This window comes from Cucurbita moschata, unplaced genomic scaffold (assembly GCF_002738365.1).
Source record: "Cucurbita moschata cultivar Rifu unplaced genomic scaffold, Cmos_1.0 Cmo_Scf00049, whole genome shotgun sequence".
Classification (NCBI taxonomy): domain Eukaryota; kingdom Viridiplantae; phylum Streptophyta; class Magnoliopsida; order Cucurbitales; family Cucurbitaceae; genus Cucurbita; species Cucurbita moschata.
In genome coordinates, this window is record NW_019268565.1 from 1,072,866 (window position 1) to 1,089,616 (window position 16,751).

General features: G+C 39.8%; 2 protein-coding genes across 5 annotated transcripts; one reads left to right on the forward strand and one right to left on the reverse strand.

Moving 5' to 3' along the window:
- Positions 1 to 257: 257 nt before the first annotated feature.
- Positions 258 to 2,789, reverse strand: LOC111435523 (zinc finger A20 and AN1 domain-containing stress-associated protein 8-like). Its single transcript, XM_023072911.1, has 3 exons — positions 2,620 to 2,789; positions 2,458 to 2,502; positions 258 to 1,057 (listed from the first exon to the last, which is right to left on the reverse strand). The coding sequence occupies exon 3, from the start codon at positions 1,042 to 1,044 to the stop codon at positions 523 to 525; it is 522 nt and encodes a 173-aa protein (XP_022928679.1). The 5' UTR covers positions 1,045 to 1,057; positions 2,458 to 2,502; positions 2,620 to 2,789; the 3' UTR covers positions 258 to 522.
- Positions 2,790 to 6,852: 4,063 nt separating this feature from the next.
- LOC111435469 (serine/threonine-protein kinase Nek6-like) lies at positions 6,853 to 15,327 on the forward strand. 4 transcript variants are annotated; one of them, XM_023072843.1, is made up of 15 exons: positions 6,998 to 7,085; positions 7,217 to 7,330; positions 7,418 to 7,542; positions 7,980 to 8,046; positions 9,028 to 9,093; positions 10,309 to 10,355; positions 12,220 to 12,265; positions 12,339 to 12,419; positions 12,489 to 12,531; positions 12,605 to 12,654; positions 13,825 to 13,906; positions 13,981 to 14,030; positions 14,106 to 14,179; positions 14,266 to 14,317; positions 14,387 to 15,327. In XM_023072843.1, the coding sequence occupies exons 3-15, from the start codon at positions 7,424 to 7,426 to the stop codon at positions 15,251 to 15,253; spliced, it is 1,644 nt and encodes a 547-aa protein (XP_022928611.1). In that variant the 5' UTR covers positions 6,998 to 7,085; positions 7,217 to 7,330; positions 7,418 to 7,423; the 3' UTR covers positions 15,254 to 15,327. The 4 variants fall into 4 exon arrangements, with proteins under 4 accessions (XP_022928612.1, XP_022928613.1, XP_022928611.1 ...); XM_023072844.1 differs by lacking the exons at positions 6,998 to 7,085; positions 7,217 to 7,330 and adding an exon at positions 6,853 to 6,981; XM_023072845.1 differs by lacking the exon at positions 7,217 to 7,330 and having other exon boundaries at positions 6,990 to 7,085.
- The last annotated feature ends 1,424 nt before the right edge of the window (positions 15,328 to 16,751 follow it).

Below are 16,751 nucleotides of genomic sequence, written 5' to 3' on the forward strand. Positions count from 1 at the left end.
CGATGCCTAACTCTGATATCATTTGTGACAGCCAAAGTCCACCGCTAGTCGATATTGTCCACTTTGGCCCGTTACGTAATGTCATAACTTGACAGTTTTAAAACACGTCTACTAGGGAGAGGTTTCTACACCCTTATAAAGAATGTTTCGATCTCTTCTCTAACCAACGTGGGATCTCACAACATCCTTAACCGAACGAGCTTCAAAAATGTCTAAGAAGCATCAGATAAAAGCCGCACAAATCAATCATTGACAAGGCGAACAAGTAAAAGGGCAAATACCATTTAACATAATGGGTAAAGAAATGCATACAGAGTAGAATGTCATTGCAGAGGAAACTCATGAATTCATTAAATCCACAAAGAAATCACACAATGAAGCCAACAATGGAACCTTTGCCATGTCCAGGACTTCAAAGATCCACCCATCACGACTTCCGTGATATAATACCATCGATGCCTGGTAAAGGAAACGTCCAGCATGGACCGAGATGCGTAGGTCTTAAAGCGTTGGGCATCGACTTCAAATCTTATCGAGCTTCTCAGCCTTAACAACAGGATTTTCTTTAGCAATGGCGTCCTGAGCAGCAGCGCGATAATCAAAATCACAGTTATGTTTGTCGAAATAACGATGAACAGCACAGAAGAGATTCCCACATTTGCAATCGAACCCAGTCAAACCAACGCGCTTTCTACAAGTGGCACATCGGTTCGGGCGCTCTTTCATGCTGACTTCTTCACAGCTCTTGTTCGAGGAGGAAATGCTGGATGATTCTATTGAAGATATCTTAGTCTCCGTAACTCCGGCCTGTACATCGATCAATTCTGTAACGACAGGCTCCTTCCCGTTGTTACTTGAACTTCCATTCATAATGTTCTCAATAGATGAGGCTGCAAGTTTTTCTTGTTCTTGTTTGAGCAGAGCGTCCTTGTAGCATTTAGAACACATGTTCATCGTCGATCCCCGTCCGAAGAAGCCACAGTTGTTAACGCAAGGCATGGGGCATTCCGGAGTTCGGCATCCTGTCTGGTCATGAGACTCCATCTTCTCAAACCTCCTGCAAGAGATGATAGCAGCAATACATACAACGTCGTTCTGTTTAAACTTTCGACACAAAATCGACATCTATCCCTTCAACAAATTAGCCAACTTAGAATTCATGTTCCATTCAAACAACTTAGCTCAAACCAATACTAAAACAGAGTGGATAGATATATGAAACAAAATGCAATATGCTCTAACATCTAAAAAAAGATTAACAAAGAGCTTCAACGTTGAAAATTGTTCGGAAACGAGTCCTACATCTACTAATTAAGGGGTTGATCTTAGGTTTATAAGTAAGGAATACATCTCTATTGGTACGAGGATTTTTGGGGAAACCAAAAGCAAAGCTACGAGAGCTTATACACAAAGTGAACAATATCATATCATGGTAGAGGTTCGTGATTCCTAGCATGGTATCAAAGTCATGCCCTTAACTTAGTCATGTCAATAGAATCCTCAAATGTCGAACAAAGAAGCTGTGAGCCTCGAAGGTGGAGTAAAAAATGACTCAAGTGTCGAACAAAGAGTGTAGTTTGTTCAATGGCTCCAAAGAAGGAGTCGAGCCTCGATTAAGGGGAGGTTGTTAGAAGGCTCCATAGGCCTCAAGGGAGGCTCTATGGTGTACTTTGTTCAATGGGAGAACTGTTGAGAATTGTTGGGAAAGGAGTCCCACATCTGCTGATTGAGGGGTTGATCATGGGTTTATGAGTAAGGAAGTATGAGACCTTCTGGAAAAACGAAAAGCAAAGCCATGAGAGCTTATGCTCAAAGTGGACAATATCATACCATTGTGAAGGTTCGTGATTTCTAACATGGTATCAGAGTCATGCCCTTAACTTAGGCATGTCAATAGAATCCTCAAATGTCGAACAAAGAACTTGTGAGCCTCAAAGGTATAGTCAAAAGTGACTCAAGTATCGAATAAAGGGTTTACTTTGTTCAAAAGCTCCAAAGAAGGAGTCGAGCCTCGATTAAGGGAAGGTTGTTCGAGGGCTCCATAGGCCTTAGGGGAGGCTCCATGGTGCACTTTGTTCAAGAGAAGGATTGTTGGGAAAGGAATCTCATATCTACTAATCAAGGGGTCTCGTGGATTTATAAACAAGGAATACATCTCTATTGGTACGAGGCCTTTTGGGAAACCAAAAGCAAGTCCATGAAAGCTTACGCTCAAAGTGGACAATATCATACCATTGTGAAGGTTCGTGATTCCTAACCCCAAATTCCCACAGTAAGAACACTAATTCATCATAACTACAAACACCAGAAATCCAGAGAAAACCCAACATAAGAAAAGAAACGTGCTAGACAGACAAATCAACTAAGCAAATAATAACCCAATCCCCATCTGAAAAAGATGTAAACAAAATCGACGAACAGTCAATCAAGAGTAAGAAACAGAGGCAGACAACTAACCTGTTAGCTCAGATGATCCTGGAGAGGAAAAACAAAGCTTAAAATCTGCTTCATCGCAACAAAAATCAAAAACCCACAAGATCAAACATATGAAAGTAGCCATAAACTAATCAAAATCAAAACAAAAACAAGAAATTATGATATGGGTAAGGTCGAACACACCCTATTGCAAGGAGATAAACCCTCTGATAATCGGAGAATTTGAGACTGGAGACGTAAATGAGAGAGAAAAGTAGAAAGAGAAAGAGGGTGAAGAGGTTTTAGGGTCTCTATTTCGTGTATTTTTAAAACTTGTTTCGTTTGTTTCCGTGCTGCTTGTCTTCAAATTTTGAATTCAAACATACGCTCGGGTTCATAGGGTGAGATTCAAGATGGGCTTTTATATAGGCCCAGAATTCATAGAAAGCGAGGCCTAACATAGTCAATCGGGTGGATTGTGAGATCCCACATCGATAGAAAAGGGTAAGGAAGCATTTTTTTGTAAGGGTGCGGAAAATTCTCCCTAGCAGACGTGTTTTAAAAACTTTGAGGGAAAGCCCAGAATTAAAAATTCAAAGAGGACATTGTCTGCTAGTAGTAGGCTTTGACCATTACACTCAAAATCAACAGTCTACTTTATGCTCGGTAAACCACACCACTGTATTAAAAGTCTTAATCCCATGATCAAGATTAATTCATACGTCCATTAAACAGTCCAACAATCTTGGAACCATAGCACGATAAGCAGGACTAAACGAACATCATCTTAGTGATTCCAGCTGAGGCCAACAATGTAAGTGAGCTTATTGTTGGAACGCTTTCTAGCTAGGTTGGATGAATTGTAGGATGTATGACTAACACATAGTATCTTCCAAAATATCGAATCTTCATGTTTGTCCTATGGGAGAATGATGAATCATATATGTTAACTATGAATGATATGTCATGAAAAGTATGAAAGTATAATGCGTATCATAACCATGTACCATCATTTCAAATGCGAAACCCTCGTGCATGTTTGTATCTTACAGAGTGTGAGATACTTCTCCAGTATATTTTTGTACGTAATACGTACACCATGATATGGTACACATTCCTTTTTTTCATAATTTTCTGGCAGCATGAGCATGTTCTACCTGTAGTCGGACCTATAGGATATGTATACGAGCTCACCTAGTGGGTTCACGCACGTGTGCGTGAATTGTATATAAAAAATTTGGACTTTACGGACAATATTGACATATACTCGAGCCTCGGATCACGTTTTAGAGACAAATTATAGGTATATCACAGTTTATATATCATATACTTTCATTTGTGACATACATTCGGTACTTAGCTTCTCCTAAAACGACCCACCGAGACATTCTCGGTATGAGTCTTCAAAATTTCTATATATATATATATATATTATATCGAATCCAAATTACTCCAAAGTTTAAGAACTAAAAACGAAAATTATATATTAAAAAATCACCTCAAAGTTCAAAAGTTATTCAGATTATTTTAAAAATTCTTTTGTATCAACTCAAAATTGTTATGATTAGAACAATTTGAATGAAGTTTCCAATGTAATCCAACCCAACGCTCTATTTTTCAGTTGTGTTGGGATGAGTTGTCGAGTTATTTTTTTTATACATCTCATAAAATTCAAATATCAAAACATTTACGAGTCATTTAGCCTCTTCTTCGCAGATCGAGGCAATCGACAATTGGAGTTATTTTTTGCGACCAAAAAGGGTCATGTAATGGTGCGTGAAAAGGGAGAGGTGATCCTCTGTGTTGGGGCTCTCGGAAGCCCACAACTTCTACTTCTGAGTGGCATTGGACTGAGGTCGTCCCTCTCATCGTGGGGAATTCCTCTGTCTCATCACTTGTCTTATATTGGATCGTTCCTCTATGATAACCCCCAAAATGACATCTCAATTGTGCCTCAAATGCCATTGGAGCACTCTCTGAAACAAGTCGTGGGCATAATCAATTCAGGGACAGTGGAACCCATTACTGAAATCGGTTACAGACGTTAAATATTTTTAAAAGTAAGATCGGGTTGGATTGTAACCCTATTTTTTTATTGGTCGGGTTGACTTGACAAGAACATGTCAACATGCAAACCAACGAAATTTTCTGTTGTTCGAAAATTCAACATAAACCAAACTGAAAAAAAATTATCTAATACAGTCTAACCTTTATGATTTGAGTTGGATAATTTAAATTAGTCGGATTTCAGATCATACGAACTCCGTTCATGATATATCGAAATAAACTCAATTATTCTTATTTTTGTTTTATAGGCCCTACCATTTCTCCTTATTGAAAATTATGCCGACAATTTTATACTAATGGCTTGCACGAATGAAAAGATGTGTTCTTAATTTAATCCTTTTTAGGAACCTCTTTAGTTCTTTCTTTTCTCACTTAAAAGCAACCATAAGTTGGCCCTTCTTTTGGTTTAACTTGGGTGATTATCCAACACAAACAACTTTGCTTTGTTTTTTATTTGTTTTTTGGATCAAAAACCCAAATTTGTCAAATAATTACTCGAAATTCAAACATTATTTCATCTTACTTCGTAAATTTCTTGATTTCATAGATCGTATCGATTTTAGCTTATCAATCTCGCTTGTTCATGATTTGTACTTCTACTCCTTTGTTGGTTAACCTAAATTATAAGTTAAAAGTATTTACAAATTTGAATTTTTTGAATGGTGTTTGACAAATTTTTAGCTGAGTTAACATCATCTTTATAAAAAGTTAGATAAATAAAAAACATGACACATTAATGTTTTGGTAACTATATTAACAACATAATAACTTAAATATAATTAAAAGGTTTTGGGCTGAAGAGTTGTCTGAACGTCTAGTGAGACTATTAAAAATCTTACGAACATAAAAAAACATAATTGAAATAAGAAAGAAAACATCCTAAAAACTATTGGTATATGCTAACAATGGAACAAATATGACATGTCTCATAATGGGTGGGACCTACTTTTCATGTCTGTTCGTTGGACTCTACTTTATTTTTTAGGTAAGGTTGAATGCATAGTATTTCTCTATATATGGTTCACACATGTGCATGAGTTCACTTGGTAGACTCGTATGTATACTCCCTAGGTTTGACTATGGCTAAAGCATGCCTCCGAACACGTATGATATTATAGTGTACGTGTATGCATTTAACATACTAGAGAAGTAAACGATGCTCATGTGAGATACCACATGAATGAGGTGTCGTATTGAAAATCATGGTTCTGTGAAATTATGTGAATTATACTTCCATACTTATAATGACATGAATTCCTTACGAGACGTGAATACATGTTCATGATATTTCCTTCGTACATACATGGTACATCATAGTGTCTCTCTAAGCATAAATATAATCGTATGAATGTGTAACATGATCAATAAAATGAAGTACATGCATTACAAAAATTTATTAGAATATCATAACATAAACTAATATCACTTAGAAAGGAAACTACGAGCCTTATTCAACGTAATTTGAGAGGAGAAAATGTTCAGAACTCTTATAGGTGATGAATCTTTGGACGAAGTTTTTTTCTCATTGTGATAGAATTCCTGTAATATGTTAATAGAATACGATTTGTGAAAGAAATTTTGAGGGGTTTAGGTGTGAGAGACGGGTTGCGATCTGGGAAGTGGTTGAATGGTTGCAAAAATTTCAGTCCGCCACCGAAATTTGAGACATCTTTAAAATGAACTTTCATACCCGAAAACATCTTAAACTTGGAATCCCAACTATTTGAGAAGTCCAGTACATAAGCACAAGTGCCAAGGTGAAATAACACCTCTTGAGAGGCACAATTATCATAGAGAATAGTTACGATAATGTCAACACTTATGCATGGCCACACAACTCTTTGTTTCGATAATCTTCCTCGAGACATCAAGTCCTTGAAGCCCACATGTCTAGAAAAGGAAAGGAACGCCTCAAAGGCTACAACGACCAAGCCAAAGACGTCCTCCATGTTACACAAAAGACCTACCTTGATACCTCCCCATAACATTCCATAACCTCCACATGTGTCCTAAGGGAATGTCAAAAGAGCCCAATATAAATCGAAGAACACTCTCACTTTAAAAGGTACAAAATCCTACGGCGCACTCAGCTCAACACCACTTCAACTAGATACTAAATTAACCATCGAAGCATGTTAAAAATAACACTATATGAGTATGAGACTCTATTTTATAAGTGTACTTGACTCGAGGACAATGAACCCACCCGACCGAAATCGGGCATAAACCCATATCATATATGATTAAATCGTGCCAAATTTTTTTTTCTTGAAAATCAAAGGAAGTCCATTTCGTTTAATCAAATAAATTCATCAATTCCGATGTGGGAATAGTTTATAAGAAAGAGGAGAGAGAAACCCGGGTCTTGTTCTCAAAACCTTGCTTCCTACGCATCTCTTACTAAGCTGCCTCAAAAAAGAGGCAAAAAGTGGAGAAAAACAGTTGAAAAATCATTCCGGAAGTGGGAATTTGGGGCCATCATCAATTTCTTCCAAAAGGGTAAGATTATTTTGTTCTTCTTTCAAATGGGTTTGTCGACATCTCATCTGCCTGCCCTCAATTTGAAGCTCTTATGAATCTGCTAATCGAAGCAACGCTTTTGGGTTTGCTTTTCCCTTTCATCTTCCTAACTTCCCACTTTCCCTTTCTCTTTTGAGTTTGTCATTCCCTTCACATTCTTTACAACATCATCATAATTTCACGGTTGCTTTACTCATTGATTGTGTCTCTGTAGATTCTGGAAATTCCACTTATAATTGAAAGACTTATAGCTTTTGGGGGAAGTTTTTGGTTCAAACTTACCCAATTTGGTGTTGGATTTTGATTTTTGTTAAGAAGTTTTCGCCATGTGAGAGTTTTGCTAACTGGTTTCGATTTCGAAATGGTTTTTGTTTGGGGGTTTTGGCCTTAACACTGTGTTTTTTGGCGTTTGAAGGACGACATGGAGTGTGATGATGATGATATGAAGAACAGGATGGAAGATTATGAAGTTCTTGAGCAGATTGGGAGGGGAGCTTTTGGATTAGCTTTTCTTGTTTACCATAAGATTGAGAAGAAAAAGTAAGTAATATACCCTGATGTTCATACTTCCATGTAATAATTGAGAGATCATGGTTAGTTTCATTCTCTATTGTTAACGGTGTTGAGGATTGTCGGGAGAGGAGTCCCACATCGGTTAATTAAGAGTAAGGTCTTTTGGGGAAACTTAAAGCAAACCCACGAGAGCTTATGCTCAAAGTGGACAATATCATACCATTGTGGAGGTTCGTGATTCCTAGAAAATGGAACCACCCTTATCTTTAGAACTAAACTTGGTCTCGAATCTTTTTTCACTGTTCTTTCACGGTAAACGAAGAAAGACTTGAGAAAAGGGTAATTCGAGATCGATACCTTGTTTTCTAAGCGTTGAAATGAAGCAAATGGTTCGGTGTTGTGGCACCACGAAACGTTCGGTGTATGTAGTGCTTCTCTTAATATTTACCTACTTTCTTAAATAGGTATGTACTCAAGAAAATTCGCTTGGCTAAACAAACGGAGAAGTTCAAGCGCACTGCACACCAGGAGGTTAGTTTATTGAAAACTTATATGAGAAATGTTTGAATTATGAGTCACTGTTTGTGTGGGATTCCACATCGGTTGGGGAGGAGAACAAAACATTCTTTATAAGAGTGTGGAAACCTCTCCCTAGTAGACGTGTTGTAAAAACCTTGAGGGGAAGCCCCGAAGGGAAAGCCCAAAGAGGGCAATATTTGCTAGTGGTGGGCTTGGACTATTACAGCCTGCATCATGTTCAACAGCAATGCTTAACGATCCAAAACATATCACATAGACCGTCGAGAAAAAAGAAAGTTTATGTCTACAAATGTGGGCATAGGGAACAAGATTAGGATATGTTGTGTTGGTACAGCCAACTTCTTGGGTTGTGGGCGGAGAAGCGTGGACATGGGGACTCGGGTTAGGACGTAGCGCAACTAAGAGAGCCATTCTATTTAGGGCGAGCCCGTATGGTTATGGAGCTGACACAAGTGGTCTGGTGTCTAAGCCAATTGGTTAGACGACGACCGAACTTATTAGATTAGTGTTAGCCGTCTGTCCCAAAAGAACATGGGATAATAGAAAGAACGGGAAGCAGAGGAGCTATAGGATTGGTTTTCCCTGATCGACAGCTATTGGGTTTCTCCATCTCTCCTAAACTTCCCCCGACATGGCAAACTCTCTCACTTATCTCGAGTTGTAACTAATAAGATATCGTACAATGGTTAAAGGTGCTAGTTGAACACCTAGATACTAAGGTCATTTTTCAAACTATAGTGGTAACGTAGAGGATGTTGAATATCTTAGGAGCCTCTTGATATTATGTCTTGTTGGATTGGGGGGTTGTCGTGAATGACAAGTCGAGTGTGCTTAGCTGGCTCGAAATCGAAAGAAATGGATACCTCGTTTTCATCCTCGGCATGAACTTGACGCATTTTCTTGTCGGAATTAACATAATTAGTTGATGTGTAACTATATATATATTTATTCATGTGACCTTCTCAATTTCAGATGAATTTGATTGCAACATTAAATCACCCATACATTGTGGACTACAAAGATTCATGGGTGGATAAGGTATATTTTCTTTCTTTTTCCTACTATTCAAATCTGGATTGAATCTGTTTCTTTTACATTAAGAATTGTTTTCTTAGTTCTTATGTAGATTTTCTTTTAGCCTACCTTTTGCGTATAATATGTAGATTTTCTTTCTTTTACGTTTTCCGTTTGGCCCCGAGGGGTGGATTGTGAGATCCCACATCGATTGGATATTGCTTATAAGGGTGTGGAAACCTCTTCCTAGTAGATGCGTTTTAAAAACCTTGCAGAGAACCCGAAAGGGAAATCCCAAAGAGGACGATATCTACTAACAGTGGACTTTGGTTGTTACAAATGGTACTAGAGCGAGACTACGGGCGGTGTGTCAACTACGACGTTGGGCTCCTAAGGGGGTGGATTGTGAGATCCCACATCTATTGGACATTCATTATAAGAGTATGAAAACCTTTTTTAGTAGACGCGTTTTAAAAACCTTGAGGAGAAGCCCAAAACGGAAAGCCTAAAAAGGACAATATCTGCTAGTAATGGACTTTGGCTATTACAAATGATATTAGAGCCAGATACCGGGCGGTGTGCCAGCGAGGACATTGGTCTCCCAAGGAGGTGGATTGTGAGATCCCACGTTGGTTGGACATTCCTTATAAGGGTATGGAAACCTTTTTTTAGTAGACAACGTTTTAAAAACCTTGAGGAGAAGCCCAAAAGGGAAAGCCCAAAAACGACAATATCTGCATGAACTTTGGCTGTTACAAATGGTATCAAAGCCAAATACCGGGCGGTGTGCCAACGAGGACGTTGGGCCCCCAAGGGGATGGATTGCGAGATCCCCACATTGGCTGAACATTCCTTATAAGGGCGTGGAAACCTCTTCCTAGTAGACACGTTTTAAAATTGAGGGAAGCTCAAAAGGAAAAGCCCAAAGAAGACAATCTCGGCTAGCAGTGGACTTTGGCTATTACTAATGGTATCAGAGCCAGACATCGGGCGGTGTTCCAACAAGGACGTTGGGCCCCCAAGGGGGGTGGATAGTGAGATCACACATCGGTTGAACATTCCTTTCTCTTAGACGTGTTTTAAAAACCTTGAGGGGAAGCCCGAAAGGGCCAAAAAAGGATAATATCTACTAGCAGTGGGCTTGAGCCATTACTAGAATATACTTATACCTCGGTGATTTCTCTGCATTCTCGTTTTCACTTGCTCTACATTTCATATCTCGGGCGTTCTGTTTTGTAGGGTGATTGTATATGCATCGTAACGGGCTATTGCGAAGGAGGAGACATGTAAGTGAGCTATTTAACTTTACACCATTTGGAGTATGCTTCATTACGACCTTTAAAGCAGTAGCTTAATTGTTTGTTGTTGACTTAATTAGAGAACAAAAGTTGTTCAATTTATTTTTCCAACTACATGAACCTTCTCATGTCTTCCACTATCATCCACTGTTTGCAACAGGATAAAAATTTGGTTAAAAAAATCCTTCCCATTGGTATAAATTCAAAAGAAAATGGCTACAAAATTCTCCCTCTCACCGTCTCTCGTTTTACTCGTTCCCTTCCTGTTGTGAGATCCCACATCGGTTGGAGAAGAGAACAAAGCATTCCTTATAAGAGTGTGGAGACCTCTCTATTGTAGATGTGTTTTAAAATTGTGAGGCTGACGGCGATACGTAACGGGCCAAAGCGGACAATATTTGCTAGCGGTGGGCTTGGGCGGTTGCAAATGGTATCAAAGTCAGACACCGGGCGGTGTGCCAGTGAGGACGCTGCCTCCAAGGGGGGTGGATTGTGAGATCCCACATCGTTTGGAGTGGAAAATGAAACATTCCATACAAGAGTGTGGAGACTTCTCCGTAGTAGACGCGTTTTAAAATCGTGAGACTGATGACGATACGTAACGGGCCAAAGCGGACAATATCTGCTAGCGGTGAGCTTGGGTTGTTACAAATGGTATCAAAGCCAGACACTGGGTGGTGTGCCTGCGAGGACGCTGGCCTCCAAGGGGGGTGGATTGTGAGATCCCACTTCGGTTGGAGAGGAAAACGAAACATTCCATATAAGAGTGTGGAGACTTCTCCCTAGTAGACGCGTTTTAAAATCGTGAGACTGACGGCGATACGTAACGGGCCAAAGCGGACAATATCTGCTAGCGGTGGGCTTGGGCTGTTACAAATGGTATCAAAGCCAGACACCGGGCGGTGTGCCAGCGAGGACGTTGCCTCCAAGGGGGGTGGATTGTGAGATCTCACATCGTTTGGAGTGGAAAATGAAACATTCCATATAAGAGTGTGGAGACTTCTCCCTAGTAAACGCGTTTTAAAATCGTGAGACTGACGACGATACGTAACGGACCAAAGCAGACAATATCTGCTAGCGGTGGGCTTGGGTTGTTACAAATGGTATCAAAGCCAGACACCGGGTGGTGTGCCTGTGAGAACGCTGGCCTCCAAAGGGGGTGGATTGTGAGATCCCACTTTGGTTGGAGAGGAAGACGAAACATTCCATATAAGAGTGTGGAGACTTCTCCCTAGTAGACGCGTTTTAGGGGGTGGATTGTGAGATCCCACTTTGGTTGGAGAGGAAGACGAAACATTCCATATAAGAGTGTGGAGACTTCTCCCTAGTAGACGCGTTTTAAAACAGTGAAGCTGACGGCGATACGTAACAGACCAAAGCAGACAACGGAGTAACCGCCCAAGCCCACCACCACTAACAGATATTGTCCAATTTGGGTTTTCCCGTTCAGACTTCCCCTCAAGATTTTTAAAACGCGTCTCTAGGGAGTGGTTTCCACCCCAACCAATGTGGGATCTCACAATCCACTCCCTTTGGTGCCCAATGTCCTCGCTAACACTCGTTCCTCTCTCCAATCGATGTAGGATCTCACACTTCCCATTGTCAACATCTTATTCTCATGTGGTTGACAACATGACCATTTGACCGAAGATTAGGTATCCTCCAAAGAGATTGCTGAGGGATGGTCACTCATCAAGAACCCTTCTATATGCCATAAATAACAAAAACAAAAACAAAAATTCTTTGATGACAAAAAATCAACATTAATCTTATCACTTAACATTGAATGGATAAAGGAATGAGAAGAAAACTCTAAGACTAATGGCATGCCCCATTTTCTTTTGTTGAGCAGGTCCGAACTGATCAAAAAGGCCAAAGGAACATACTTTCCCGAGGAAGTAAGTCGAGCACGTTCTCAACTATTCTTTCTATACCGAATCTATGCCCGATGACCAATTCTTTTTTCCTCAGAAACTTTGCAAGTGGTTGGCGCAGTTGTTACTAGCTGTGGACTACCTCCACTCGAATCGAGTGCTCCATAGAGATCTTAAGGTATTTATTCCGTATTATTAACCTACAAAAATCTCATTAATGATTCTGATCTTTTGTTCTTCATTTCAGTGTTCCAACATTTTCCTTACAAAGGGCAATGATATCAGGCTTGGTATGATGGCTTCCAATTTGCTAGCTATTTGTTCTTGAAAAGTGCTAATATCTTGAATGGGTGGCATGTGTAGGGGACTTCGGACTTGCAAAACTACTGAATACGGAAGATCTTGCTTCATCGGTAAGGATGCGATCATCGTCTGTAGTTATTTTGCGATAGAAAGCGTTTTAATCAACAAACGTATCTTTTATGCTGTTAAAATCGGGTCTGACAAAGGACTTAGAATGTTTAACTTACGGAGTTGTACGTTGGCTAATTAAGAGGATGATCATGGGTTGAGAGCTTATGCTCGAAGTGGATAAATATCATACCTTTGTGAAGGATCGTGATTCCTAACATGGTATCGGACTCATGCCCTTAACTTAGCGATGTCAATCAAATCCTCAAGTGTCGAACGAATAAGTTGTTGGGTCTCAAAGGTATAGTTAAAGGTGAGTAAGTGTCGAACAAATGGTGTAATTTGTTCGAGGGCTCTAGAGGAGTCGAGCCTCGATTAAGGGAAGGTTGTTTGAGGGTTTTATAGGTCTCAGGGGAGGCTCTGTAGTGTACTTTGTTCGAGGGGAGGATTGTTGAGGGGGAGTCCCACATCGACTATTTAAGAGGATGATCATGAGTTTATAAGTAAGGAATACATCAAAAGTAAAGCCACGAAGCTTAGGATCAAAGTGGAAAATGTCATCATTGTGGAGGGTCGTGGTTTCACAGCCCAAGCCCACCGCTGACCGATATTGTTCGCTTTGGACTTTCCCTTGAAGGGAACGTGTCTCCTAGGGGAGGAGCAAGCAGAATGGAGGAAACTATTATTAATGTAACGGCCCAAGCACACCGTTGGCAGATGTTGTTCCTCTTTGGGCTTTCCCTTGAGGGGAACGCGTCAGCTAGGGGAGGTTTCCACACCCTTATAAAGATACTTCGTTCTCCTTCCAAATAGATGTGGGATGTCACAATCCCACCCCGCTTTGGGGTCAGCGGTCTCGTTGGCACTCGTTTCCGTCTCCAATCGACGTGGGATCTCACAATCCATCCCCTACCATTTGTAAAAGCTTAAGCCTACCGCTAGCAAATAATATTGTCGTTGACACTCGTTTCACTCTCCAATCAACGTGGGATCTCACAATCCACCCCCTCCCATTTGTAAAAGCCGAAGCCCGCTAGCAAATATTGTCCTCTACTAGGAAGAATTTCCCGCTTATAAAGAATGTTTCATTCAAGATCATAGAGATAAAGTAATTACGTAATAGTTCCGGAATAATAATTTGATTGTACTCGACGCTAATATATGTTCTGTAGGTTGTTGGTACTCCTAATTACATGTGCCCCGAGCTCCTCACAGATATACCTTATGGCTACAAGTCCGATATATGGTCACTTGGTAAGCGTTCATGGCAACACGATTCTTGGTTGATATCCGTGTTCTTGGATAGTAATAAACCGTGTTTTTTCCAGGTTGCTGTATGTTTGAAATTTCTGCTCATCAACCTGCGTTTCGAGCTCCGGTAAGCTTAAGCTTCGGTCTCGTGAATTTCATCCGTTTTGCTCGACTCCTGATTGATTTATGCTTAATTCAACAGGACATGGCTGGTCTTATCAATAAAATTAACAGATCCTCCATTTCTCCTCTCCCAATTGTTTATTCCTCTGCGTTGTAAGCTATTTCTATTGATTTTTCAGCTAAAAACAGTGTATTTTCCGCTATTTTAAGACTTCGAGACTGTTCGTTTCGACTTGCAGGAAACAGATCATCAAGAGCATGCTACGGAAGAATCCCGGACACAGACCGACGGTGAGTGATGCGATTTCGACTCGTTGAATGATCATTTTGCTTCTAATCCATGGCTTAATTTATATTTAGGCTGCTGAATTATTGAGGCATCCACATATCCAACCGTATGTCCTTCAATGCCGCAACGCTTCGGCTAATATACTACCGATATGTCCCGACTCGAAGAATAAAACACCGCGAAAATCGCCATCTAACAAGTTGAATAGTGGGCATGAGAGCCGAGCCAAACCGAGCGTAGTTTTCAACCTGCTGGAAAATATGGATCTGGTGGCCGGAAGTGCTGACATACATAATAGCAACTCGTCAACTGAAGAAAATATGTCGTTAACAGCTATTTCGGAAGACATACTCGAGACGAAGATGGTCGATCCTACATCCTTTCCTGATGAAATATCCACATCAAATGCTGTTGATACTGATGCGCAAACGAGTTCAGCGTCTGTGACATCGACTTGCAATGGTGGAAATAGCATCCGGTGTACGAATTCTTCGCAGAAAGAACCTCGATTGGAGGACGTACCGAAAACAAGTTGCAACGAACCGGGAACGAAGGCTGAGGAAACTAGTGAAGGGAACCCAATGGAATCATCGATATCCTCCATACGCAGTGCTGAAAAGTCCGGATCTTCCGATGATAAACGCTTCAATGTCGAACCGAGAAGCTGCTTGAACCAGGAGAGAGTTGCTCGTAGTACACTAACAGAAGAAACACATGCAGATTGTATCCTGTCGGAATCCGAATATCCAAGCCAGAGAAGAGCCGATGCGCTGGAGTCTCTACTCGAGCTATGTGCACGGTTACTCAAGCAAGACAAGCTCGAAGAACTTGCTGGTGTGCTGAGTCCATTCGGAGAAGAAGCGGTATCGTCGAGAGAAACAGCAATCTGGTTAACAAAGAGTCTGATATCGTCGCAGAAATCAAACGACGGACCTTAGTATCCTAAAGAGTTTTCAATACGCTTTTGTTTGTTCGATCGAAAGATTAACAATTTGAAGTTGAAACAATTCATTTCATTGAAAGGGATCAATTTATTACACAAGAATCAAAAACTGACAAAAAAAACAAGAACAAGAAACCCACAAGAATCACCCCACATTGATTTATTCTCCCCCTTCCTCAAGCTGCCAAGCTCAGTTACTGAAGGCAGAAGGCAATAAGAGAGGCAACAGAGGCACCTAGCAACGTGCCGACGACAGGGACGGTAGCAGCAGCAGCAGCGCTGGAGGGGCCGGGTGCCGGGGCTGCAACTTCAGTGGAGGCCAAAGCCATGGTCAGGGAGGCGGCGGCGATGGCGACGATTGCAGCGGAGGCGAAGTTCTTCATTTCCATGATGAAAAGGGGGGGTAAAAGGGAGTTTAGAGAAAGGCCTGTTGCTGAAGAACAAGAGGGAAATTTCCCTTTTTATTTATTTATTTTTATTTGGGTTTTATTGGTAAGTAGTAATTGAATGCAGGGGGTGAGGAAGAAGAGGATGGGGAGAACATATTTATAGGGTGAAATTTGGACTATTTTTGGGTTTAAAACAGTTTTCTCCAATAATGGTGGAGACTTTGTTAGTACGAGGATTGACCGTTGACTTTTATTTTCCTTTTTAATTGGCTAAAAAATATTTTATTTTAATTATTTTTAAAAAATCTTTAACATTTTATAAAGTTCAAATACCAAATATTCACAAGTCACGATATATTAATGACATTGGTTACAAGAGTTAAATATTTTTAATTTTTATAATAGTTTTAAAAGTAGGGTAAAGTTGTTAACTCTATTTTTTATTTGCTTGAATTGGCTGAGTTGACTCAACAAAAAAAAAAATTAATCTGTAAATTAATTGAAATTTTATCGATTTTTCAAAAATTTAACTCAAACTATAACGTTTATGATTTGGGTTGGATAATTCATATTGGTCAATTTCTTAGGTCATATGATCATTCGTACTTATCATTTGAGAAGACCGTGTTTTTTTTCGTCATATAATATCTTAACAGTATATATATATATTGCGAGTAGTATGAAAGAATTAAAAACATAGCTTATACTACACTGGAGTAGGCAAAGGTCTTGATCAGAGCCTTGCGGAGCATAGAAAGGAGGAGAGGTGGCTAAGAATAGAGTTTCCACGTCCACGACCACATTTACGACCATTATTATGAGAAGTCCGTTCACGAAGATTGCAGATAGATAATTCGCGATGCTTTTTCTTTTTTTGGAGATAATCCGTCATTGAGATAGAGCCTGCCTTTCTTATTGGTCTCTAAATATATATATATATAATAATAAATACGGAGACTAAAATGAATAAAAGTTGAAGCGCTGGTCTATTTAAAACTTTTTATTTATTATTGTTATTAGGTCATTGACTTTTTTTTTTTTTTTTTTTTTTTTTTTTTTTTTTTTTTTTTTTTTTTTTTTTTTTTTTTTTTTTTTTTTTTTTTT

Coding starts and splice junctions, on each gene's coding strand:
- LOC111435523 (XM_023072911.1), bottom strand. CDS start 1,044: ATGGAGTCTCATGACCAGACAGGATGCCGAACTCCGGAATGCCCCATG.
- LOC111435469 (XM_023072844.1), top strand. CDS start 7,424: ATGGAGTGTGATGATGATGATATGAAGAACAGGATGGAAGATTATGAA. Junction 8,047..9,027: donor AGCGCACTGCACACCAGGAG/GTTAGTTTATTG, acceptor TCTCAATTTCAG/ATGAATTTGATTGCAACATT. Junction 14,031..14,105: donor AACCTGCGTTTCGAGCTCCG/GTAAGCTTAAGC, acceptor TTAATTCAACAG/GACATGGCTGGTCTTATCAA.